Source organism: Antechinus flavipes, chromosome 4 (assembly GCF_016432865.1).
Source record: "Antechinus flavipes isolate AdamAnt ecotype Samford, QLD, Australia chromosome 4, AdamAnt_v2, whole genome shotgun sequence".
Taxonomy (NCBI): Eukaryota; Metazoa; Chordata; class Mammalia; order Dasyuromorphia; family Dasyuridae; genus Antechinus; species Antechinus flavipes.
Genome location: NC_067401.1, coordinates 110,499,513 through 110,526,495, shown reverse-complemented (window position 1 = coordinate 110,526,495; position 26,983 = coordinate 110,499,513). Strand labels below are relative to the sequence as shown.

Here is a 26,983-nt window from a genome sequence, read left to right as displayed (position 1 = left end):
TCATTCAGATCTTATTGGCATTACAGATAATGTCTGCTGATTGTTTTTTTAGATAGATAACTACTTATTTTAAGGAAAACTTAATTTATTCCTGTCCCTTCTAGTATATTTAATAAGAATGGTTGTTATGCTGTGTCAAAGGTTTTTTCCTATTGAGATAATCATATGATTTCTGTTGGGTTTGTAATTGATATGGTCAATTATGTTGATAGTTTTCCTAATTCTGAAGCAATCCTGCATTTCTGCTATAAATCCCACCTAGTCATAGTGTATAATCCTTGTGATATGTTGCTGTCATTTATTTGCTAGTTTTATATCAGTGTTTGTTAGAGAAATTGATCTATAATTTTCTTTCTACATTTTGGCTCTTCCTGGTTTAGATATCCACATCACATGTTTCTGCTTTTGTTAATCTGGGCAATTTATATTTTTGAAAGTATTCATTTTGTTTAGATTGTCAGATTTATTGGTATATGATTAGGCAAAATAATTCCTAATAATTGCTTTAATTTCTTCTTCATTGTTGGTGAATTCACACCTTTCATTTTATATATGGATGATTTGGTTTTCTTCTTTCCCTATTTTAATCAAATTAGCCGGTGGTTTATCTATTTCATTAAGTTGAGGTTTTTTCCCCATTAAAACAGTTTCTAGTTTTAGTTGAGTGGGGTTTTTAGTATGTTGTCTCATTGTCATTCTTTTTAATGTAATTTTTGTTTCTGTATTCTTTGACCCATTTATTCTTTAGGATTAGATTATCTTTAATTTTTTTTTGTTTGCATTTTTATCAGTTTCATGCCACTCATTTTTGAACAGTGTTTTGCTTGAACATCACTATTATCTTCAAGCAAAAGATTCTCTTTTTGACACTTTCCTTGAAATTTGCTGCCTGAAATCTTAACATCTTCTGCCTCTTCTAATAATATGTTCAGAATGTTCTAGAGTTTATTTCCTACAGAATAGTTTGTATTCACTTAGCTAGGTGCTTCAGATATTCCTTTATTGCATGGTTTTGATGAAAGATTCTTTTTTACTAGGGCACAGCTAGCAAGGAAGTCGATGCAAAAAGTGTAATTTTTAATACCAAATAGCAAAGAATATTTCACTTGTCCCCTGATAATTGAGGTGATTATGGATTACTAGACAGTTCCAAATTGCCCAGTTGTAGACACCATTCATCATGTAAGCAAGATCATTATAGGACATTCCCAGCAATGAGGCATTAATAGCTATATTATGCTCCCTAAGTTATTCTTAATGGGATCACTTATTTAGGTATGATTCAAATCTGAAAATGGCAGCACATGGATTGGAAAAAAATCAAAAGAAGTGACAGTAATTCAGGGAAAACTTACAGAACAAATACAAATAAGAGTGAAGACTTTTCCCACTAACTTCAAACATCATTCTCACCTTGATACCATGGTGACATTTTGCTAGCTCGGCAGGCATAAAATGCCCATTGGTGATCAGACTGTTACAACTGGTTAATTTCCTTTTCAGTTGGACCCAGACGCTTACTGCACATGAACATCAGGGCATTGCAAAGCATTGCTGTCGGTCTAGATGCCCAGGTTCCAGGTGAAAAATCCAGAGCCATTTCTAGAACTCAGGAAAGTGACCCGGTGAGTTGCCTCTGTTTCTGATTTAGTCTCTGTGTGCAGAATGTGATGTTTAGAATAATAGCTTAATTATGAAGCCTAACTACTTCATTTTATAGGTGAAAAAATTGATTTAGAGTTAACAGTATGTCCAAAGACTTAGAAGAGTAATGAGTTGCAGATGTAAAATTTTAATTTCATATCCTTCAGTGCCAGACCCAGATCTCTGTAATGGAATTCAATAAATTCTTGTTGATGTCAGTTCACTGACTTTTCTCTTTGTGCAGAAGTGAAAACTCAAGCCCACAGAAGTTAAATGCCCTACTTTGGGTCACATGGATGACAAAAGAAAAAAATCTAAGTTTCCTTATCCTCCAACTACTGTCCTTTTCCTCTCTATAATATTACCAGGACAGAGCTCTTTGGAGATTCCCTCTCCAACGTGACATCCTAGACCATTTAGGGAAATTTGACAAAGCTATAATTGTGGTGGTCTTGTATGCTGCATTCCTAGTTCAGGTCCCATTAGAGTAAGTATTGGTTTCTTTTTTCTTCTTCCTCCCCTTTTTGTTGCTCATAATAAAATGAGCTATGTGGTCTCTTCTTCAATGTGAAAAATTTGACATTCAATAGCATTTCCTCCCTATTGCATTCCATCCAAAATATCTTTTTAACCTAAGTTAATAGAGAAAAAGAGAGGAAAAAATATATATATCTCCATCCCTCAGAATATGATCTTTATATAGAGTACATACTTCTCATGCTTTCAGTCCTCATCTTTCTCACAAATACAAAATGAAATAAAATGAACAGCCTTTAAAGGTGCCTTTCAGTTTCCTCAGTAATTGGAGTCCCTTTCTCTGCTGATTCCTCTGGGGTTTCTATGGAAACAGCAGCATGCAGATGATCTTGTCACATGACTAGAGCATCTCTGTACTCAGCCCAGAAGAATCCAGATGGCAAGAATTGTCTTTCGTACCCCACGTGTAGGGTTTGTGTTGCTGGGCAACTAGTTTCATTCAGACTATCACTAGCTAATACACTTTGTGATTGACCACAGCAGCCAGCATTTTATAATATCTTTAGTCATGCAGTCCAAGTACCTGCTATCACTGTGTGAAATTTCTGTTTTTCCACCTTGGTCCCCCCCATTTCTCCAGGGCACTTGTCTGCTGATTAAACATACCCCATTTTTCCATCTATCCTTGATCCTGAATGTTCATTTTGCCTATCCAGGCCAAGCATGGGGAACAGCATCTGTCTCAACATTACAACATTCCTCTGGAAGAAGTGAAGACTATCTTCCCACATGGATTTCCCCCTCGTTTTGGAATGCAGGTGCTTGAGGCACTGGATTGGGATGGGAGGAGATGAAATTGGGGAACCAAAGGAACAGCAAGGAAGGGCAAGGGAGGAAAGACGAGACTTGAACCTGAGGAAAAGAAATCATAATAATTCAATCATATTACACTTGAAGGTTGGAAAACTCATTGCTCATAATAAGTCTGTAAGGTAAATAATGGCAGTCTCATTATATAGGTGAGAAAACTAATACACAAGTTAATTATCTTTTCTTTCTTACATTCCATAATTACAAAGTGTTAGAACTGGGACCTGAACCCAGATTCTTATCTCCCATTATAGAATAGTAACTTCATGTTATCTGAAGCAAATATTTAATTGTGGGCTAGCCATTCCTGTGTTTCCAATGAGTATCTAGCTTGTTGTACTAGGGATGCTGGGAGGAAAATAACATATATTCCAAGAGCCAAATAGAACTAACTTTCAAATTAACTTCATTAGGTTTTTCCTGTCTATAGTTTATTACAAGTTGACTTCTTAGAGAAGCAACATGTTACAGTAAAAAGAGTGATAGACTTGGGAAAGGATGACCATGATCAAATCCAGTGTGATGACATAATTTTCTGAACCTGTTTCCCTCTCTGTTAAATGAACATAGTAAAACAACACATACAGTTGTTTTAAGGACCAAATATGTTAAAAAAAAAAAAAATACAACACCCTTTACAAAACTTAAAGTGTTATAAAATCGTTGGTGTTGTTTTATTTGTGTTATTACTTCATCCAAGAGAGAATTAATCCTAGATCCCTACATAGGATCTTGACTAATTTGTCAATATTTTACTGGGGTGCTAGTTATCACCCCCCCACGCTGATAAAAAATATGTAAGAACTCTAATTTATTAGTGAAATAATTAATGTGTTAGAAGCTTTCTACATTTGTCATGCAAAATACCATTGACACTACAGCAGCTCAGAATAAGAAATAACAGCTATAGCTGTCACTATTCTGACATTCATGGCCAGATGTTATACACAGGCATAAGGCCCCTACCTTTAATCTTTTGGTGTTTCTTCATGATATCCTTGGGCACAGAAATATTCTTTATTTTGCTTAAATATGACTCTCATTTTAAGTCAGATATTGGCTATTATTTGGAGATACATATTGTAGTCAGAACTACTCCCAGCAGCCATTCCCTTCCCTTAAATAAATAGTTTCATTGAGGTTCATTTTTAAAAAACCATTCTCAATGTTGAAATGCTTAGTTTGTTGGTCAGTTACATGACTATAGATTACTTAATTTTGTTGTGACCCAAATTATAATAAAAAACCAATTCACATAGATCTAAATGAATAAACTGCTATTTTTCCTTCTTAAAAGCATACAGATAAAACTGAATTATTTATGTGTTCTTTTCTAGTTGTTTGGGGAAATTTATATTTTAAATAAATGTAGAGGAATAAAATCAAGATCAGTTTCAGAGACTGATTCTTTTCAGTGCTACAGTTATCTCTGTTTTCTGGCTTCTAGAATTTTTGCAACTTAGTCTTGATTAGAAGAGTGTCAGTCAGGTTAGCAGCACAAGCCCAGTCTTGGAGTGGACCAATTGGCTTTGCAGAGAAAATTCTGTTGGCTACAAACATTGCCCTTCCTCAGGTTCATATTGTCTTTGGTGCATGTCAGTGGCTATCACTGCTTACATCTGTTTCTGAGAGGCCCTAAGGATAATTTTGGACAAAGAGGTGGTAAATATTGATTGGAATAGTGCATCTGGATTGTTTATAGGTTTCATTTCATATAGGTCCCATAGGACATGGGATGTCCTGATCCCATCTTCCTTTTCCTCCTCTTACCCCCAATATGGATAATCGGGGACTGGCTATTTCAGTACCTACTATGAAGTGTTTTCCTCTTCAGCTCTTTTATGATCTGGATCAATATAAAAATATAATACAGAATTTACTTCGACTATACTGTTGAAATTGTTTTGTCCGCAAGTGAGAAATTCTTTGTTTCTTCCACTCCTCATTAGGTGAAGACTTTCAATGAAGCCTGCCTGATGGTGCGGGAGCCAGCCCTAGAGCTCCTGCACTACTTGAAAAATACAAACTTTGCCAATCCTGCTATCCGATATGTCCTCTGTATCCTTCTGACTGCTTTCTAGGAACTAAGGGATAAAGAAAGTAGGAGATTGTTATTGTGAACTGAAATGATTCTTGTGCCTAGTGTTTTCTTTGACAAAGGGTTCTTCAGATGGAGAAAAGGGCACAGGAAAAACTCTTAGTCTTTGCCATGCAGTGCATTTCTGTGCAAAACAGGACTGGCTAATAATGCATGTTCCAGATGGTAGGTGCTTCCGATCTTGCTCTCTGTTCTTCTGTCACCCTGTGGTTTTAATCTCCTGCCAGAGCATTAGGAGAAGGCTTCCTCTTCAGGGAGTAGGCAGAGGAGTCTAAGCTCTTTTGTCATGATTTCTCCAACACTAGAAAATTAAACAGGTTGCGTATTGTGGGAAATATGTTGACAGATTCTCCCTAAAGTCCTTCAACATCACGGTATGATAGTTGGTGCTTGGGAGGATGAATCCCAACCTGTTCAGCTGCCCCTATCTAGCCTGGTTCCCATGACATACCATTTTTTAGTATCTTTTCTTTTTTTAATGGTTGAGTGGTGTTGTGGGGCATGTTTTTGCCAAAGTGAAAAGGATGATTCAATCCAAATACACGCCACCCTTTAGACTTAATGGACCTACATTTGGATCACAGAACATAGAGCCAGAAAGAATCTTAGCTATTATCTAATTCAGTCCTTGCGTTTTACAGATGAGAAAACTTTGAGTTTGAGTTTGAGTGACTAGTCCAGAGCCATGCATCGAAAAGTTTTGATCTCACATCCTTTTACTCAGTCTAGTATTCTTTGAACTCTACAATTTTCCCTTTATCTACATTTACTTCAGGTCTTCCTTCAGTGCTATCTCATCCACCTAATCTGGCTTAACTGGTAAACTTCCCAAAAAACAGGAATCATTTTATCCCTCAAGTGGCTCAGTTGAGTTCTTTGTAAAGGTGGTGATAAAGATAATAGTGCTTTCTGAGAAGAACCAAAGATGTTTTAATGGGAGACTTGCTAATATAGTTGAATCAGAAAATAAAGTGGTTTCCCCAGAATGAAAGCAGCAGAGACTAATTCTATGCAGTAGTCATTAACTCATTTTGGTCAGGTTCTTACTTTACTTTCTTGTGACTTCTTATAGCTCACTCTTGGATGAAAAATTGTCCAGATCTTCTGCAGTCTACCTACAACAAAGAACGTTATGATCAACCTGTGAAAGCTTCAACCTGGCTAAAGAATTTCAAAACCTCAAATGAGCAGTTTCTAAACCAGGTCACTAAAACCCCCTACAACTTTAATTTAGAATATTTTTAAATCTGTTTTTTATCCTGTGTAACTTTGATATATAAACTTCCTATGGGTGGAATCTACAAAGGATAATCTTAAGAGGAATCTACAAAGATAATAATGCCACAGTTTCAGTTCCTTTTGTGTAAACTGTTAAAAGTAAGTTCACAATTATTATTTTTGCCTACATTGCAGAGAAGCAGTTTTGCCTAGAGTTGGCTGAGTAAATTTTTTCAATCATAACCAGAAAAGCCAAAGACTGAGATGTAGCCCACGCTCAGCTGCACTCAAATTCACTCTTAGCCTGAAAGACTTTTTTTTTTTTTTTCAGATCAAAATCCAACAGAAGTATATCTGGAACAAAAGGGACAGCATAGAAGAGGGCAGACCCCTTGGAGAAGTAGTTGAGCAGGTAAACAAAGGGCATACAGTTTCCTTCTTGCTCTTTCTCATAACCAAAGAAAACTTCATCTCTGACTCTAACTCTGTCTCTGACAGGGCTTAACTAGAGTCAAAAATGCCAGTGATGCTGTTGGGATTGTGATGAAAGAACTGAAGAGACAAAGTTCTTCCGGTTCTTTCCGCCTTCTGGTGGCAGTGGATGGTGTCAATGCTCTGTGGGGGAGGACCACATTGAAAAAAGAAGATAAAAGCCTGGTAGAAAAATCTTGTTCTCAATTCTTTCATTTCTAAATTCTGACACCCTAGGATCTTAAACGCAGTGGTGGGATGTGGTCTTGATCTTTTGATGTACCTTCCTGCTCTAGTAATCTGTGAATGACTATTCAATGCAACTAGTAAAGTTTGAAGATCCTATACCTCCAGAAATGGCAAGCACTAACTCATTATAAGTCACTACTAGTCAAAAAAAGAGGGATAAAAGACCTCAATAATGAAAAATAAAATTAAGAAAACTGTTTTAGAGATTGAATAAAGTCAAGGACAGTTTTATAAATTGATAAAAAGTATTGTCAAAACTAGGAGGTAGTTTTAGTTTAATTCATTTAAACATCATATTTCTACAAGCATTTATTACAGCAAGTACTGTGGTTGGTAGATTTAGAAAGAGGAATTCTGTTCCTTATCACCAAGTCTACTCTGAATATTACAAGAAGTATGATTAGTTTAAAACATGTTTCTTAACCATTTTTGTCATTGTGTCAATCTAAAAACTCAATAGGTCCCTTCTTAGGACCTTATAAATAGATAGAATCACAAAGGAAACTAATTAGACTGAAATAAGGTGTAATCTTTCCTATCCAAATTCATGGACCAGAGTAAGAACTCCTGGTCTAGAGAATGTGCAAAGAAAGAATTGTTGGCTTTAGTGCACAAGTGCTGTTCCTGCCTTTTTGTTGGCCTTCTCCCCAATCTCTAGTCCCTCCAAAAGTTTAATGAAACTCAAAAGTGCCCTGGCATCTGTTTTCAAGTCCAGTACAGACACTAGAAGCTTATCTTGTTAGAAAAGCTTGTTGGTGGGTTTTTTTGGTTTTTTAATGGAGCAGGGGGAAATCTTTCTATTATCAATTGAATTATTCCAAATAAATTAACAACAGGTATAAGATAATCTGTCTTTTGTTACCTGTGCAGGTTGCCGCAGAGGAGCTGACACTTGTTCATAATATGAAGAAGATGTTGAACAATGATTGGGTGAGTGCAGGGGAGGAGCCATCCCACTAGCTTATTATCCTTGTGTTTTTTTTTTTTAATGTTTTAAATAATCCATAGCCCCATCTAATAACATTACTCTAATTCTAATATTATGACCAAGAACTTCTTCTCATAATAGAAGCATGTGTGAGTGGCTTGTTTAGAGTTAGAACAGAGTTCAAATCTTGTCTCGGACATGGCTCTGTGACCATGGCTGGACAACTGGTCTCTGAGCCTCTCTCAACTTTAAAATCAGAGGGTTAAATTTGGTGGTTGATGAATAGAATCCTATAATACCAGATCCAAACTCTAAATCAGAATTCAAGTCTTTGGACCCCTATTTTCCATATTATTAAACTGGAGTGAATGATTTGGCTGTTGGACTAACATTGTTCAGATAGCTTTCTTGGTTCCCCCTCCAGTTCAGTGATTTTATAAAGTATCACAATAAATTAGGAGCAGAATTGGAACCTGGAAATGTTGTTGCCTATCCCCAAGCTATTTTTATATAGGTCACGATAATGCAATACAGGGAAGTGTGGCATCATCTCATAAGTAAGCTGTATTTTCTCCTTGGATCAAAAACAATTCATCTCTTTCCTTCTTTGTTCCAGCATGGAGGGGCTATCGTGATGAGTCTGAGCCAGACTGGCTCTCTCTTTAAACCCAGAGCTGCCTATTTGCCCCAAGACTTGCTAGGAAAGGTAAATAAAAGCTACCTCTTCATTATGGATAAAAAGTTTCATGTGTCATAAAAGTGATCTCCAGAGTTCACCTCTTATACTAAAGCCTGTGATGCTTTGTTCTAATTAAGTTGCTTCCTTACTCATTCATTCTGTCTCAAGCCCCAGTTCCTCTTTATTTTAAACAAATTGTTGTAATTTTGTCAGTAGGAGTTTATCCCATGAAGAAGTAAATTTTCATTTTCTCCTTAAAGCATGTCATGTAATTAAAATTGTGTTTTCTTGTGTTGTTTTTATTATTTTTGTTTCCAGGAAGGTTTTGATGACCTAGACCCCTTTGTTCCCATTCAAGTTTACAATTACACCCCCAAAGAGTTTGAAAGTTGTATTCAGTATTATTTGGAAAACAGATGGCTTCAGCACGAGAAAGGTAAGCTGACCCAGTCTACTTTCCAGGACCTTGGCCTACAAAATTAACATACTAAATAAGATTATTGTTGCTCCTGTAGTTTATTTTTCATCTTCCCTTCCTTCAGTCCCTAATTCTTACTTTAATGTTTTTATTTAGAAAGGAAACTAGAGAGTAAGCAGCCTGGCCATTGGGCAGTGTTTCTAGGGAGCTCATTCAAGAACCTTTCCCTGAGAGTATAGGGAATCATTCAAGTAGCATTTTTGTCCTGTTGTGTAAGAAAAATCAGCTGATCCTTTTACTCTATAATTAAGGAAACTGATACCCAGGAAGTAATATGCAAAAATTACTTGGTATGATAGAAAGGTCAGATAGGCACTGAGTATGGGAATCAGTCAAGTAGAATTTAAAAGTCTCCTTTGTGCCAACCACAAACAGCCTCAAAGTATTCTCTGTCCTTAAGAATTTCACATAAAAAATAGTAGCTTCTATTTGTAGAGCGCCATGATTTTTGCATATCCTATTTGATTACATTGTGTCAGGGCAAACATGTCCATACATAGGGAGGGGGGGCAAGTAAAAGTAATGTGAGATAAGACTGAGTTTGGGGAAAGTCCAGCATAATAGCAGTTGAGCTGGGCTTTTAAAAGAATTGGGAATCCAAGGAAGAAGAGAGAACTCTCCGGACATAGAAGAGACAGATGACCAGAAAGGAGTAGTGGGGTGTCACTTAGAAGGAACAGCAAGGAGGGTCTGATTCCTGTGAAGTGCATGAATTCGGTTCTGTTTTGCACAGATTAAAAATGAGGTGCCCATATCCAATTAGCAGCTGATGATGGAGGACTGAGTACAAGACTCTAGGGTTGAGTTCATAGAACTATAGAACCTGCCAAGTGGTGGTGATTGAGCTCTTGTGAGGTGAGATCATCAAGTGAGAGAGTAAACAAGATAAGAGGGCCTGAAGAAAGCCTTGGGATACAACCACAGTGAGCTTTGGTTAATCACCAAAAGAAATTGAGAAGAAACAGACAGAAGGAAAGAGAAGCAGGAGAGCATCTTATCAAGTCGTGGAAACTTAGAAAAGAGAGAGTATCAGAAAAAAAAAATTTCAAATACTCCAGAGAGAAATCTAGAAGGATATGAAGATTGAAAATAACTCAAAAGGATTTGGCAATTAAGAAATTAAATAACACTGGAAAGAACTATTTAGGTTAATGAAGAGGTCAAAAGCCAAATTGCACATGTCTTCACAGTCCATGAGATAGGTAGGTTGGTAGATGGGTAGGTGGGTGGGTACACATACACAGAGAAAGCAGGGAGAAGGGAACAAGAAGGAGACCAGCTTCGGGGATGAGACTTGTTTTTTCCAGACATGGCCAATGTGTTGGTTTGTTTTAATCATACTTGGAAGGAATTGATGGAAAATGGTTTTAAAAAGAAGACTAAAAAAATTTTTTTTAAGTAAGAGAAAGGAAATTAAGTAGAAGGTAGCAAATATAAATAGCTTTTTCCATCAAAAGTACAAGTTATTTTACAGACCACTTACACATAGTTGTTAATTCTCTCTGGAAAAACCTGCCTTCTCTCATTATCAAAACCAGCTGGTTTGGGTTTTTTGTTGGTCTGTGGTGGTAGTGGTGTGTTTTATTTGTTTTCTAAAGAGTAAGAGTAACAAAACTATTCTCATTAACCCTGATATGCAATCCCCTTTGCTGTTATCAAATAAAAGGAACAGTTTCATTTTTTTTTTTTTCACTTTTACCCTTACCCTTATGGAAAAGGTTTAGAGAAAGCCAAGAAAAATCAAAAAAGTCTGAATATGTTCTTTCCCATCAGTTTGGAATTTGTCTTTTGGGAAATTAGGTGTTTCAAGATTGAAGAGAATAACATGATCTATTTTGGGGTCTGAGATGGAATCTGTAGAGCCATGAAGAGATCTTTTAAGATCACAAGGTGTTTTTAGATTGAAGCAGAAATGCTTGGATGAAGGATTTAGAGGTGAAAAGGAGAAAGACGGTAAGAGATTTGACTAGAACAGGACATCAAGAACGTGCATCTGTGAGATTTATAGATTCGTTATCAAAGGTTAATTATAAAAATGTAGCCAGTTTCAGCAGCATTTATACAAAAGAAAAGGCAGTGTTTAAAATGCCTAATATGTGCCAGGCACCATGCTAAGCACTGGAAACAAAAATGTAACAAATAAAAAAAGCATCTACTCAAGTAGCATGCATTCTACAGGGCGAGAAAGCATGTCAGTGTAAGAGTATAGGTACTAATTAAGTTAGAGGGAAAGCTCTAGCAGTTGGGAAAAGGAAAGATTTGAGGTAGAAGATGGTATTTGTTTCTAAGATTCTTAGACGTGGAGATGAAGAAGATGTTCATTTAGGCATTTTGGGGCAGCCATTGCAAAGACATGAAGATAGGAGATGAGGGGGGCATAACTGAGAGAAAATTGCTTTGTTTGCTGTGGCCTGTACAATGAAGGAAAGGAAGTAAAGTCCAAGGTGAGGGGGAGAGGGGTAGTTGGAATAGTAAATGCTAAAAGGAGTTTATATTTCATCCTAGATGTAATAGGGAACCATTGAAATTAAAGGCATGGCTTGTTTTCATCACAATTTAAGGCAAGTTACTTGGTAGCTGTGTGAAAAATAGATTGGGTAAAGGAGGCAAGAAGACAAATTTGGGAGGCATTGTAATGATCTAGGTTATAAGTAATGAGGGGACTATGAAAGATATGGAGGTAGAAGTGGCAGAATTTAGCAAGTGATTGGACATAGAGAATGAGGAAAACACTGAGATGATGAATCTGGGGAAAGGGAAGAAGAATGGGCTGGAGGAAGGTTAAATGTTGAATTTTATTTTGAATATGTTAAGGTTGAGATATCCCTACATCATGTACTTAGAAACAAACAAAAGGTAATGGTGATGCAGAAAAGCTCAGGAGAGACTGGAGTTGAATATATACATCTGCATCAAGATGCTAATTAAATTCATAGGAGATTTGATCATCTTGAGCAGGGCTTCTTGAACTTTTTCTAGTTGCCGCGCTTTTAACCCAAGAAATTTTTGCATGACCCTAAGTATACAAGTGTATAATAGGCAATTCAAACATTTATTGATGATCATAATTTCATGGTCAAAAAGCACAATTTAAGAAGCTAGGATCTAGAGAACTGAAAGGTAGTCAAATAGGTTGTTATAGAATGTCAAAAACCCAGAGAGAAAGAGGGAAGAATCAGAAGTAGAAAATGCATCCAAGAGAAATGGAGAAAAAGACTATCGGATTTGGTAATTAACTATGTAGAGAGCACTAGTTGATTAGTTAGATTGGAAGCCAGATTTCAAAGGATTGATAAGGAAGTAGACTAATAAAGATGGATAGCTTTTTCTATTGTTTGATTGAGAAAGGGAAGAAATACTTAGTTCAGTAGCTTGAGAGGATAAGGTCCACTGAAGGTTTTTCAAGTTAGGAATGTCTTAAGTATACTGTAGGGAGGAACCTATAGAGAGGGAAAAAGGTAGAACATTCAAGAAAGAATGCTTGATGGGATCTTTGGCTGGAAGACAGGAAGAAACTAAAAGGGCCCGTAGCCAGAAAAAGGTCCATCCACCTCATTATCAGAAAAGGGAAAAGGAAAGAAAGTAGAGAATGAAGAGAGCTCATAGTGAGTGGCTTAAAATTTCTTAGTAAAGACATATGGTAGAATAGCTGAAAGATTGTGGGGATAGAAGGATTGAGAAGAAAAGATTTGGAATAATTTCTGTAGGGAGTATAGTGGGAATCAATCAAGGAGGAATAAAATGGTTGCTTTGTTTCAATAGGCAGTCCCACGTAATAATATTAGTGTACCTAGTCAGCACAGTTGGGCAGCTTCCTCCAGCATCTCAGAAGTAGGAGTGGAGGAGGGGGTGGGTAGTCATCCAAGGACAGAGTTCAGCAAGGGATGATCAATGATAGGACAAGGAGGTAAAGCACTGTGGAGTTAATGACAGTTTGGACAGGTCATTATGAAATTGAAGTTGAGGAAAATGCAGAGCCAGAGTCATGGCCTAAAGATGTACTAAGGGGTAGAGGAATCAGAGGTCAGAGTGAGAGCAAAGAATAAGTTTAGAGGGTAGATAAGAGACAAAGAAGGTCAGATTAAGGAAGATCATATTTTCTTTAATAAAAAAAAAGTAGAACATCTGTAGGTTATGGCGAGACCCAGGATATGGCCATGATCTTGGGTTTAACTGAAAGAATAAAGAGATTTAAAGAAAATGAACATTTGCGGAGAAGATAACAGTGAGCCAGGTGCTGAACCCCATGAGACAATCATCACCATGATTTGAATAAGATAGAAAATCTTGGTGCAGGTACACTTATACATGCACACTTGATCAGCTCTACCCCTGCTTTTCTAAACAGATTACTCCAATTGTCATCCTGACTCCCTCTTCTTGATCTTTACCATCTATCGATTGGCTCCTTCCCTCTCCCTGCAAACACTCGTGTCTTCCAGCTAGTTCAACTCGACACTGTCCTACTCTCTTGAAGCCCTAATCCTCTTAGCATGTTGCCAGTTATGCTCAGCCACGCATCAGCCTTGGACTCCCAACCATTCATCCCTTTCTCCTCCACACAAGTGCTTTGAACTGAAGGTGGAGAAAATCACGGCCGTTCTGACCGATTCCAACACACACTTATCTTTTGTAACCTCCACTGGGCCCTCACTCCTGCTTGACTCCTCTTCCTCCCACTCTCTCGGCCGAGAACCTGGCCTCGTTTTAAAGGAAAAGTTAAGGACATTTATTGTGTGCTCCCTTTCCCCCGGTTCCTGCCTTACTCCCCACCACGGCTAAAACTTCGGCTTCCTTCCCATCCCCTCCAATGGACTGTCCCCTTTGTCCTCCCCCTTCTTCCATTCCTTTTCAGCGTTTCCCGGTCTCTGGGCTATTTCATACTGCCTACAAACATGCCCATGTCTCCCTTATCCGAAAAACTCCAACTTGATCCTTCCATCTCTGCTAATTACTGTCTCCTATCTCTTCTGCCTCTGTAGCTAAACTTTTCAAAAAGCCCATCGACAGTAGGTACCCCCACTTTCTCTCCTCACTTCTCCGCAGCCAGGACCCCATGGCTCGCGCTCCCTTCCTTGCTATCTGGGGAGCCATCCTCTCCTGGTTCTCCTCCTACCTCTCTGACCGTTCCTTCTCTGTCTTCCTTGCCAGACCCTCCTCCAGATCACCCCTTCTAACTGCGGGTGTCCCTCAGGGGCTCTGTCTCGGGTGATTCCACTTGCTGATCTCCTCAGCTCCCATGGATTTCATGATCCTATGCAAGGATTCTCAGCTCTGCCCATCCTGCCCCAGTCTTTGCTGACTTCCAGCCTTGCATCTCCAGCTGCCTTTCAGACAGTAGACCTCCTAGACTCAATATGTCCAAATAGAACTTCTCTTTTCCTCTCAACCTTCCCTCCCTCCTCTCTTCCCTATTAATACAGAGGGCAACCCTGTCCTCCCCCATCCCTCGGGGCTCACAGCCTAGGAGCCTTCCTGGATTCCTCACTCTCTCCCACCCTCCGTATCCAATCTGCTGCCATGGCCCGCTGATTCCCCTTTCAGCGTCTCTGGTAAATGCCCCTTCTCCTGACCCTGGCCCTAGGGCAGGCTCTCATCACCTCAGCCCTAGAGATTACCAAGCTTGCTGCTGGGTCTGCCTGCCTCACCATCTCTCCCCACTCCAACCAAAGTGATTTTTCCTAAAGTGCACGTCATGAATATATCGCCCCACCTCAGTGAACTCTAATGGTTCCCTGTGGCCTGCAGGAGCAAAAGCAAAATGCTCTGACACTGAAAGTCCTAAATAACCCAGCCCCCTTCTACCTTTCCATTCTTCTTGTGCCTTACTCCTCAACAGGTATTTTTTAATCCAGTAATATATCTCTCTGGCTGTCCCCCATGCCTGGAATACTGTCTCTTCCACTCTTAACCACACCTTCTTAGAAGAAGCTTTCCCCAATTCCATTGCCTTCCCTCTGTTATTTCCTGTCTACTAAAGCTATAGCTTGCTTTGTATACATTTGTGTGAATATTGTCTTTGTCCTTAGATTTTAAGCTTGTTTTTTGTTTGTTTGTTTTTCCTGAGGTAATTGGGGTGAAGTGACTTGCCCAGGGCCCCACAGCTAGGAATGTGTCTGGGGTCAGATTTAAACTCAGGTCCTCATGACTTCAGGGCTGGTGCTTTATCCACTGCACCACCGAGCTGCCACAGATTGTAAACTTTTTAAGGACAGATACTGTCTTTTTAAAAGGTTTGTAAGCCCAACACTTGGCGCAATGTCTCATCCAGTCGGTACTTAGTAAAAGCTCGACCAACCTACTGGAAATGGCAATGAAAATTAATACTCTAATTCCACCCCAGAAGCTGTATGTCAGGGTGTAAGTGAAGGGATGCAGGGTCTTCTGGTAAAATCCAGATTTCAGTGAAGGTGAGTGAATGGGAAAAATATGAGAAAAGAGTGAAATTTGTTCACTATGAAATAGGAATTCTAGAGATCACAGTGGAAGGAGGGGTTGGCCAGGGTCAGAATCGGAATGGGTATAGTTTGGGAGAAGGACATAGGCTAATGGGATAATTTGTTCTTAAGTATCTAGGGATTAAGTAATGCAGCAAGAAGGAAGATAATAGGCATTAGTGGGTAGCAGATGAATAATGCTCATTGTCCAACAAGCTGTAAAGGGATGATTACCTGCCACTTACCTTATGCATGTTTCCTTTCTAGCACACACAGAAGAAGGAAAAAAGGAGCTGCTTTTCCTTAGTAACTCGAATCCCTGGCAGCTCGAACGGCTCTGTGCTTATCTCTAAATCGCCCATCTCCATCAGGCCTGGTGCTTGGTAGGTGTCACTCTGAATCAGAAGGAAAGTCTTCCTCCAGAGGCAGCTAGCTCCAGGTCTCAGGGCTTGGACCCCACATCTGGCCAGGCTTCCTTTGGAAGTGCCTACAGCAGCTGAAGATTCCATCCCTGGTCTTGTTGTCGTATCAGAATGTGGACATTGAGCATTGTTCTCCAAAGCAGGATCCTGTGATCCTTCTTAAAAGAAAAATGTCATTGGGTTTATGATATGACAAACACTGGCTAAGCCTTAGTCTTCTGGCTGAGTCTGTATTGGTGTCTACATGTTCTCAGTAAAGAGAATTGCTGGATTATTGTGCTTTCTGTATACAATACAGTTCAGGAGATGGAGATAACTTCCATTCCTCGTCAGCCCACCCCATACACACATGCATAAATTCTACCTTTTTTTTTAATTCAAGTTCTGCCTTTGCTTTCTTCACTTACTAGGCTTATATGACTTGGGTTTTTATAATATCTGATTTGAATGGTTGCTACATAGAGGGGGAAAAAACCAAAAAAGGCAATAAAGCAGCTCTTCTTCCTCTTGACTATAAATGAGTTAAAAGACTTTACATTTAGACTTTAGTGATTGATACTGGAGTAGGGAAGGATTCAGAAGTGAACCAAGAGACCTTCCTGAGGAACAAAAGCACACATCAGCCATAACCCTCTTGACTGTGGGTGGCAAATCTATGTTGGAGAAAGAATAAAGATCCTGGATTCAAACCCCACTTTCTGCCTCTGTATCTTAAGCAGGTCACTTAAAATTCATGGGCCTCAGTCTCCTCCTCTGTAAAATGGTCTGGTATCAGATGACTGGTAAGGTAAAGGATGTAGAGTCCCTAGAAAATAATCTATGTGCCATGGGTTCATTCCCCCATAAATACAGAGTGGACACAAATGTACAGTGGTAAGAAGGCACACATATGGTCAAGGCAGCTGATGCCATTGGTTCTGCTGGTCCTGCCTCCCTGTCAAATCCTCATGCTCTTCATCATAACTCTTTCTGATCTTCACCACCTATCTATTGGTTCCTTCCCTGCTGCTTACAAACACACTCGTGTCTTCCCATCAGTTCAGCTCAACATCATCCTACTCTTCTCTCTGGAATCCCTAGCCTTCCTAACATTTTGCCAGAGAGGCCCAGCTGAGCCTCAGCCTTGGATCACACCCCCCATTCATCTCGTTCTCACCCACAGCAGCACTTCTGAATGAAGGTGGAGAAAATCATTGACTGCTTCCACTATGAATTTATCATCTTACTTCACCTCAACTGGGCCCGCTTACACATGCTAGGCAGTCGTCTTAGCTTCTTTCTCCTCCTCAACATGTGGGGAAGATGGAAATCTGTGAGGTGCCTCGATTGTTCTTAGATGCCCAGGGAATGGCTTGAACAAATTGTGGTATGTGAATGCAATGGAATATTTTTGCATCAAAAGAAATGACAAAAGATGATTTCAGGAAATCCTGGGGAATATGAATTCACAGTAAAGTAAACAGAAGCAAAATAGTTTATTTAAAAAGGCAACAATATTGTAAAGAAAAGCAACTTTGAGAGACTTAAGAAAAATTACCAGTTCAATGATTGTTTCTCCAAAGGAATTAGGAGGAAGCATGTTATCTCCTGACAAATTTAATAGGCGTAAAGTGCAAAGACTTATTTTGAGACACAGCCACCTTGTGGAAACGTTTTTGCTTGACTATTTGTTAGTTTTGTTTTTTTTCCTTTTCTTGGTTAAGAGAGGAGTCAGCAGTGATGATGCTATAAGAAAGGCAGCTGTGTAAATTTTTTTTAATGCACAGAACGGTGTTCACAAAGAGCCCAAGTTAAGCAGTACAGTTTTGAAGAGAATATACATAAACACACACACATATATGTGACGACCACGCTAGCACCCAGGACACCCCAGAAGGATAAGCAAAAGTCCCTTATTTCGTTTTTATTCTTGGTCTTTAGAGATAGGATTGAATTGGATGGAAGCAGAATCTCCACGACCTCCTTTTTCCTCATCTACCGCCAAAGTGACCCTGGCTCGTCTTACTCCACCCCCTAATCCCTCCTACAATCCTCTGTATACACCAATCATTGAGCCAGCACAGGATAGTGGGAAGGACCATTTTCCAAGCATATGCCCATAGAGTATTGTCCAATCAGTAATTAGCCCTAAGTGCTTGAACCGACCTCAATGCAAAGACTCGAGTTTCAGCCCTCTACACACACACACACACACATATATTTTTAAAGATTCAGGGTTTCATATAGAATCTTTTTTGTTGTTCTAATGAGGTAAAATCAGATCTTTAAAAAATATATGCATATATGCTCATGTGAATGATAAACTTAGTGTGAGCAGATAGTCTTGTGTTTTGTTTTTTTGTGGGGGCTTTTTTTTTTTGTATGCCCACCATTTAGCACTATACCTAATAAATAGTAAGTGCTTAAGTTTTTTTTTTTTTTTTCCATTCATCTCTTATGCATTCTATGTGGGATTTTTATTTTTCACCAATCACTGCATGTTGACACGGGGTAGAGTGTAGGTATGAGCAAAAATTTCAGAATGGGGAGCAGTGAAGGTCAGACAGTTTTGCTTCCATTTTTCCCTGGGAATAGGAAGCACACATATGCATATATTTTTCACTGACAGGATCATTTCTCACACTTCTCCCTGGTATGATTTGCCTGGAAGGAAGAAGTTCACTGTCTGAATCTGGCAGGAGAAATAACTATGAACTATTTTCCTTTTGGATGTTACCTTGTAACTTAAGTCTTGCCCATTTAAGATGTCTAAGATAGGAAACTTCAGAGGAAGAAATACAGGATTCTGCAAGTAAATATGAGCAGAGAGGAATGAGAAAAATATTTCTGAGTTTATAAGTAATGTTATGACATCAACAGAAAAAAAAAACATTAAAAATGAGCAGACTTTGGCATATTCATTCAAATGTCAGAACACCCAGGTAGAGATATATTAACAAGTACTGGGAAGTGTTATACCAAATCTGGAAAGACATTTGGGAATCATTTACATACTGGTAATAAATAATTGGGTTTAACAGTTCTAATTATGGATGTTCCTTAAAACCATGTCCTGAGTCTGCTTGCTTTATGATCTGTCTTGGTGATCTCATCAACCTCCATTGTTCATTATCTCCATGTAGTTGACTCTCAAAAAGTCCAGCCCAGACTCTCAAGATCTCCTACATCTCCCACTGCTTGCTGAACTCCCAGTTGGATACCTCAAATTCAGCAGCACAACTTCTCTCTCAGCCCCCTCCTCTAAATTTGATCCTTCCAGCTGCTAAGTTTACAGCCCAAGTCATTCTGAACTTTTCCCTCATCCTCTAGATTCAGTCACTTTCAACAGCTTTACTTTCAGAGTTTCTTTTTCAGTTTCTTCTCCGTTCACAGTCAGCACTCCAGTTCAAGTTCCCATAACAGCTTCCCCAGACCATCACAAATGCTTTCTGATTATCCTTCTGGTTTTCCATCTCTTCCCCTATCCAATCTATCTCCCCCGGGCAGCTGCCAAGATAATCTTCCTCTTGTTAGTGCTGCTGGGCTTTTATCATCTCTACAATGTTAGAAACTTCCCAATTGAGAGTTTCAAGCCTTTATAATCTACCTGCAGTCAATTTTTCCAGATGATTATTTCACATTATTCCCTTTCACTGGACACTATATTTCTGTGAAACTACATTCTATCTCCTCTAGCTTTTTGCACATTTCTCTGCAGTGCAGAGCTTCGAGCTTTTAGAATTCCTAATTTCATTTAAATTCACTTCAGCTGTTAACTTCTCCAAGAAAGAAGCTTTTTCCCAGTTTTTCTGACATTCCACCACCAATTGTTAGGGCAGTTTGATGGTAAAGTAGGTAAGAACACCAGGCTAGATAGAAGTCAAGAGGACTCTAGTTCAAATTCAGTTTCAGACACCATATGTTTTAAGTCACTTGATTCCGATTGCCTCAGTTTCTCATTTGTCAAAGGAACTGGAGAAGGAAATGGCAAACTACTCCAGTATCTTTGCCAAGAAAATCCCAAATGGTGTCACAAAGAGTCAGGACGTAACTGAACAGCAAAGCTGTTAGTGCTCTCTCCGGCCATTTAGTCAGGTATATGCTTTTGATGGTGGAAACAGGTTGTTTTTTGGTACGTCTAACTTTGTCTGAAACAAAACATTCAATAAATGCTTATTGTACAGGAGATAAAAGTACTTTGGGTTCATAATTCAGCAACTATCTTCACATAATAAGGTAGAAACCACCCTATTTCATTTATTGTGGGAATTTGACCAGAGACCAGAGAGACTGGATCAGAGAGAATTTATATCATCTAAATTCCAGAAATTGGAGTGAAGTTCAACCAGATTGCCTAAGAAGGAATCACAAGGAAATAAAAAATTCTGGCCTTTTGGCCTTAGCCCAACCTCCTCCCCTTTCCCTTTTAACTGGAGGAGGACCTTCCACCTTTGCAAGGTTTGGAAGATGGGAAACTTAGTCTTTGCCGGTATCCTAGCATTGAACCCTTAGGGATGGCAACAATTTTTCATCTTCCCAGTGGTACCCTAAGATTGGCTGGCAGTAGGGCCTGGCCCAGGGCAGGTCATGAAAATTCACTGTACTTGAGCACTCCAAGAATGAGAAAAAGGGAGAGTTAAGAGAAATCAGAAGCTGCCCCATGTAACTTGTAACTTAAGTCCTGCCCATTTAAGATGGCTAAGATAGGAAACTTCAGAGGAAGAAATACAGGATTCTGCAAGTAAATATGTGAGCAGAGAAGAATAAGAAAAGATATTTCTGAGTTTATAAGTAACATTATGACATCAACAGAAAAAATATTAAAAATGCCCCATGGGCTCTCTAAACTTGCCTCTACCCCCTCGCCCCCCCCCCCCCATTCCATATGCAATCGGGAGAGAGCATGTCACAGATGTGGGGGTTGAAGGAGAAGGCATCTTTGTGCCAACTGAGCTTAATACCACTAGTAAGTATCCTAACAAAACTACTTAAGGCTAATTTACAATCTTGGGAGATTGAGGATCCATCAGCAGCCTTAGGGGAAGCTACCCCAGAACTCACCAGGGCTGTGCTCACAACCACCCTATAGAAAATTCATCACTTTATAGATGAATTTGGAGATGATTCCTTTTTTTAAAGGATTGCAAGGTGTTTTCTTCACAACCCTGAAATAGGGATTGCAGATGTTCCCATCGACTTGTTATAAATCTAACAGTAAGAAGTGATGTCCAAAGTCACGCAGCTGAAAATTCCCACTTAGAGGCTACTGTTTGAACCTCTGGCCTTTTCGGTTGCTTAATCACAAGGGGAGCCCGTGAAAAGAGGCTTGGGAAAAGGCAACACTTAGGGGGTCAATGAAAGAATAAATATCACAGAGTTCATTTGAGGAGGGTCATCCAGACGCGAACACAAGCCTGGCTTCCAGGAGGCTAAAGAAACTGCTTGTCAAAGAAGTGGAAACAGAATTTTCATAAAGGAACTGGGCCGGATTTCCAGAACGCCTCGGGGACTCCATTGTGGGCCAGCACCAGGTATGGGATTCACTTCCCTCGGAGAGCGACGAGGAGTAACTGCTGTAGAACCTGCCTAACAGGCTAACAAATCTGCCAGTATTACGGTAGCTCCAGGTGGTACGTCAGTGAAGAGATGGGGCGGGGCTGGAGGAAGGGAAGGAACCCTCAGGCAAAAGAGAGACCGGGGATGCAGATAGTGATGGTGGGATGGGTCCTTTCAGATCATCTTCTGAGACCGGAGGCAGAGAAGAAGGGGCGAACTAAGTGTGGAAACGCGGCTCGGAGCCGCAGCTGGAGACACGTGTCCCCTTACCGCAGGAAGCGGGCCAGGCGAGCTCGGAGCACACGGCTCCGTTCGGGGCTCGCTGCAGCCCCGCTGGGCGAGACGGCGGAGAGGCTGGCGGGGTGAGGAGGGGAAGCGCTCCCAAGGACAGCAAAGGCGCTCTCGGGACTGCTCTCTAGATTGGTCCACGGGCCAAGCAAGCCGCCTCTGTACCTCCTGGGACCCCCCGCGGTCAGCGCCGCCCGACGGCGCGGTCTGGGCTGCCAGTCCGGAGCCCGGGAGAACCGTGCCTCAGTGTCCAGCCAGGAAGCCTACACCTCCTCCGGTAGCGGGGACAAGAGGTGACGGCCGCGGGGAGCCCACCGAATGTGGTGGCTCGTTAAGCCTCCGCGCCCCCCAACCCAAAAGCTAACGGGTGAGCAGTCAGGCAGCATCCATTCCGTGTGAGGTCTAAAGTGCCACCGGCAGGTCGGCCCGTCATCAGAACAATTGGGGGAGCCCGACCGGCTCGCCTCCCTCCGGCTCTGAGCTCCCAGTCAGGAGGAAAGCTCGGGCCCCCAAGAAAGGTTAGGGAGAAGAAGAGGCGTGTAACGGGATTACAAGTGATGGAAAGATAAAACGGATCTCCGCTTGTTTTCTACGCTGGGGGGGGAAGGGGAGGAGAGGGAGAGGAGCCGAGAGGAGGATGATCTGAGTTTTCTTAGCAAAAATACCATTTCCTTCTCCAGCTCATTTTATCTGTGAGGGATCCAGTCACTCGATCCAAACTTAAATATATTCAATCTCAAGAGCACTAAACTGACATAAAAATTTGAGCAAACTGAGAATCTTGGAGAATGGAAAAAGAACCACAGAATCAGAAAGTATTTTTCTAAGATGGATTGAGAAAATGGATCCTGTCTGTAAAACAGCAAGTTTGACTAAATTGCTTGGCAAAAATTCTATAAATTTACTATTAAAGGGAGGGCCAGTTAACATTTGGAAAAACTCATGATAATAGTCAAACAAGAATAACATTTCCAAGAGAATATATATACTAAATTATTGTAACAATGTAATGGAAAAAGATGGCTAAAAAGAAGCCAAATTCTTTTCAGAGTATTTGAAAGTGATGATGCTAGACGGTAGATAATGAAATATATATATACAATATATATATATAATGTGTGTGTATATATAAACAGCAAAGAGATGAGATTGATCAGAACCTTATATACATTATTAAATGTATATCTGGTGGTGTTACATAACTTTGTTTTTCATTTTTTTTAAATCCAGTGGAGAGAAGATAAGTATAATGATATACCATTTGCCTATTTTCATGGAAAGTTAAGACTTGTGGTTCCAAAAAATATTATGTAATTTGCCATGATCTTAGCAAAGTATTTCACTGAATCCAGCCCCTCCATGCTCTTGCTGTGGAAAAGATGGAGAAATGGAGCAGCTACGTGGCTCAGGGGATAGAGCACCAGTCCTGAAGTCAGGAGGACCTGAGTTCTAATTTGATCTCAGATTCATAACATTTCCTGGCTGTGTGACCCTGGGCAAGTCACTTAACCCCACCTGCCTCAGAAGGGAGAGAAAAAAGAAGGAGAAATAAGGAGAAAACCAAAGTAGAGTGTTGGTGGATTCACAAGTGGTTCCAGAGAGAATCTAAGCGTATTCACCAATAATGGAATTGGGAAATTGAAGTATAGACCAAAACAATCCACACATAAAAGAAATCCTAACTATAACATAATTGGTAAATACTCACCCAACTCTCAGCTTGAAGACCTCTAAGAACACAGAACCTTCCACCTCTCTAGGCAGCTCATTTTATCTGTGGACAGTTGTATTTCCTGGGAATTTTTAAATGACCATTTATCCTAAAACCATCTCTTTGCAGCTTCCACTCACTATTCCTGTATCAGTTCTAAGGAGCCAAACAGTTAAGTCTAATCATTTTTTAATATGACAGCCTTTCAGATGCTTGAAGACCATTATGTTATCCCCACTGTTCTCCTTGCTAAATATCCTTAAATCCTCCAAATTGCTCCTATATAATATAGACTCAAGTTTCTTTACCATACTGATTAACTTTCTCTAGATAGCTACACTATTCAGAACTAAATACAATATTTTACATGGTTTGATAAGTATGGTCACATTTTCGCCTCATTCCTACAACCCAAGTATTTTTTTTTTATTTTTATTTACTTTATATTGACAGAATCCATGCCAGGGTAATTTTTTTTACAACATTATCCCTTGCACTCGTTTCCCCTCCCTCCCTCCACCCCCTCCCCTAGATGGCAAGCAGTCCTTTATATGTTGGATATGTTGCAGTATATCCTAGATACAATATATATTTGCAGAACCGAACAGTTCTCTTGTTGCACAGGGAGAATTGGATTCAGAAAGTATAAATAACCCGGGAAGAAAAACAAAAATGAAGATAGTTCACATTCGTTTCCCAGTGTTCTTTCTTTGGGTGTAGCTGCTTTTGTCCTCATTTATCAATTGAAACTCAGTTAGGTCTCTTTGTCAAAGAAATCCACTTCCATCAAAATATGTCCTCATACAATATCGTTGTCGAAGTGTATAATGATCTCCTGGTTCTGCTCATTTCACTTAGCATCAGTTCATGTAAGTCTCGCCAGTCCTCTCTGTATTCATCCAGCTGGTCATTTCTTACAGAACAATAATATTCCATAACATTCATATACCACAATTTACCCAGCCATTCTCCAATTGATGGGCATCCATTCAATTTCCAGCTTCTAGCCACTACAAACAGGGCTGCTACAAACATTTTGGCACATACAGGTCCCTTTCCCTTCTTTAGTATTTCTTTGGGATATAAGCCCAATAGAAACACTGCTGGATCAAAGGGTATGCACAATTTGATAATTTTTTGGGCATAATTCCAGATTGCTCTCCAGAATCAACCCAAGTATTTCTTAATGAAGCCCAAGATCATATTAATTCTGGGGGACTGCCACATCATGGAGCTGATTAATATCAAATTTAGAGTCCACTAAACCCCACAGTCCTTTTCAGAATGGTATCTCACCTCCATAAATTATTATTTTATGAGGCAATTGGGATTAAGTGACTTGCCCAGGGTCACACAGCTAGGAAGTGTTAAGTGTCTGAGATTTAAACTCAGGTCCTCCTGACTTCAGAGCTGGTGCTCTATCCACTGTACCACCTAGCTGTCCTTCTCCATAAAGTTAAGTTATTTTGTGTTTCTGTCACCCAGCTTTTGTTTCATCTGCAAATTTGAGTAACATGCTATCCATGCCTTTAACCAAGTCATTAACACTTACACAGTACAGGGCAAAACACAAATAAGGAAATCATTGGAGACTTCCTACCACTTCATACTAAATAACTAGATTTTTTTAATCCAACCATCTCATCAGCTGTGAATCCACATCTCTCTCTCTCCTCTCTCCATAAGAATAGTATGAGATTATCATACTATTTCTAGCAAAATCTTTGTTAAAATTCATCTCTAGCATTACCCTCCTACCAGTTTAATAATAACTGTCAAAAGAAGTAAGATTATTCTGGCACAACCTGTCTGGAAGTCATGCTGGCTTTTTTGTGGTTGTCATTTCCCTTTCTAGATGTTCCCTAACCATCTTTTCCATGATTTTTGTAGAATTTTCCCAGAAACTGAAATGCTCACTGTCCAATAGTTTTCAAACTGTTCCTTGATACTGACCAGTATGATAATGTTATCCATGTCTGAAGTGGCATAAGTGTTGAATCCCCCTTTAGAATGAGAGTTCTCCCAGGAGATCATATAATGATGGATTTTGGTGGGTGTGGCTCTTTCTAACAATGAAATGATTCAAACCAGTTCCAGTTGTTCAGTGATGAAGAGAGCCATCTACACCCAGAGAGAGGACTATGGAACTGAGTGTGGTTCACAACATAGCATACTCTCTCTTTCTGTTGTTGTTTGCTTGCATTTTATTTTCTTTCTCATTTTTTTTTTTTACTTTTTGATTTAATTTTTTTGTGCAGGAAGATAACTGTATAAATATGTAGGCTTATATTGGATTTAACATATATTTTCACTATGTTTAACATATATTGGATTACTTGCCATCTAGGAGAGAGGGTAGGGAGAAAGGGAAATTGGAACGCAAGGTTTTTCAAGGTCAATGTTGAAAAATTATCCTTGCATATATTTTGAAAATAATTTAAAAAAAGAATGAGAGTTCTCTTAATACATGACTGTTTTTTCCTCTGGCTCTCCTTCCAGTAGCCACAGCTCGATTCCATGAGTAAGAAATAATTTAGGACCTCGATTTGACTGGCTGGGAGCATCAGGTGAGTGATTGCTTATTTTGATCCTGTTAACTCTGAGCAAATTCTTGGTATGCAAGCCTGTGACAATTTAGGATTCTAATTCCAGACAAAGAAGGAAGCCACACTCACTACAAAGTTGATAAAGAGAATTTATTGACAAGAGTACTTAAGAGGAAACACATGCATTTGAAACTTAGAGTCACTCCTGACCTCAAGAACCCCAAAACATTGGTAGGCTATTATAAACCACCTGCTTTGGAAGAATGCTTAGTCTAAGGAACAGAAGATGTAACAGTGACAGCTGGTAGAGTGTTGCCTCTTTCAGTTTGGAATTCCCAGCAGTGGGAATTCTCCTCTGGTCTCAATACAGTTTGAAAAGCACAAGAGAAAGTGTCTGCTGGTGCAGACTTTTATAAAATTTCCAGCTTGAGTCAGCAAAAGTCTCTAGCTCGAACCAGTCAATTCATAACTTTGTGGTGTTTCAACTGCATCTTTCAAATGAGGGCATGCTCTAGCAGGTATATGAAAACAAACCAACAAAACAAAGTTTAACAACAAGGACAAAGTGATAAGCTAACCAGGCTACAGAAAGTCTAGCCAGTTACACATGATGGGTGAAGCACCACTTGCAGACTACCTGGACCAGCTGTGAGATGTATACACACACATACACAGACACACGCACACACACAGAATAAAAGGTGAGATCAAGGCACAAGAACAAATCTGAGAACTGGTGGGGTGAGCGCCCATCTGAATTAGAGGTAGGTCAATTCAGGAAACAGAGACGGTCTGTCCAAAGCAAGTACCATAGGCAACTGTGGTCTTACGCTAGCTAGGTCCACTGGAACAATATACCACGTACTTTTCCCTCAGGGAGTTCCATTCTACGATGCACTCACTGCATTGGAAGAGCAGCTCTAGGGTGTCCC

The 26,983-nt window shown here is 39.7% G+C and overlaps 1 protein-coding gene across 2 annotated transcripts; it reads left to right on the top strand.

The window, feature by feature from the left end:
* Positions 1–1,503: 1,503 nt before the first annotated feature.
* Positions 1,504–16,665, top strand: DAP3 (death associated protein 3). Of its 2 annotated transcripts, XM_051993856.1 has the most exons (11): positions 1,504–1,625; positions 2,838–2,939; positions 4,941–5,049; positions 5,162–5,254; positions 6,162–6,292; positions 6,639–6,719; positions 6,806–6,964; positions 7,898–7,957; positions 8,572–8,661; positions 8,953–9,070; positions 15,817–16,665. In XM_051993856.1, exons 1-11 carry the CDS (start codon positions 1,527–1,529, stop codon positions 15,900–15,902), a joined length of 1,128 nt encoding a protein of 375 aa, XP_051849816.1. In that variant the 5' UTR covers positions 1,504–1,526; the 3' UTR covers positions 15,903–16,665. The 2 variants fall into 2 exon arrangements, with proteins under 2 accessions (XP_051849816.1, XP_051849817.1); XM_051993857.1 differs by lacking the exon at positions 2,838–2,939.
* Positions 16,666–26,983: the final 10,318 nt, after the last annotated feature.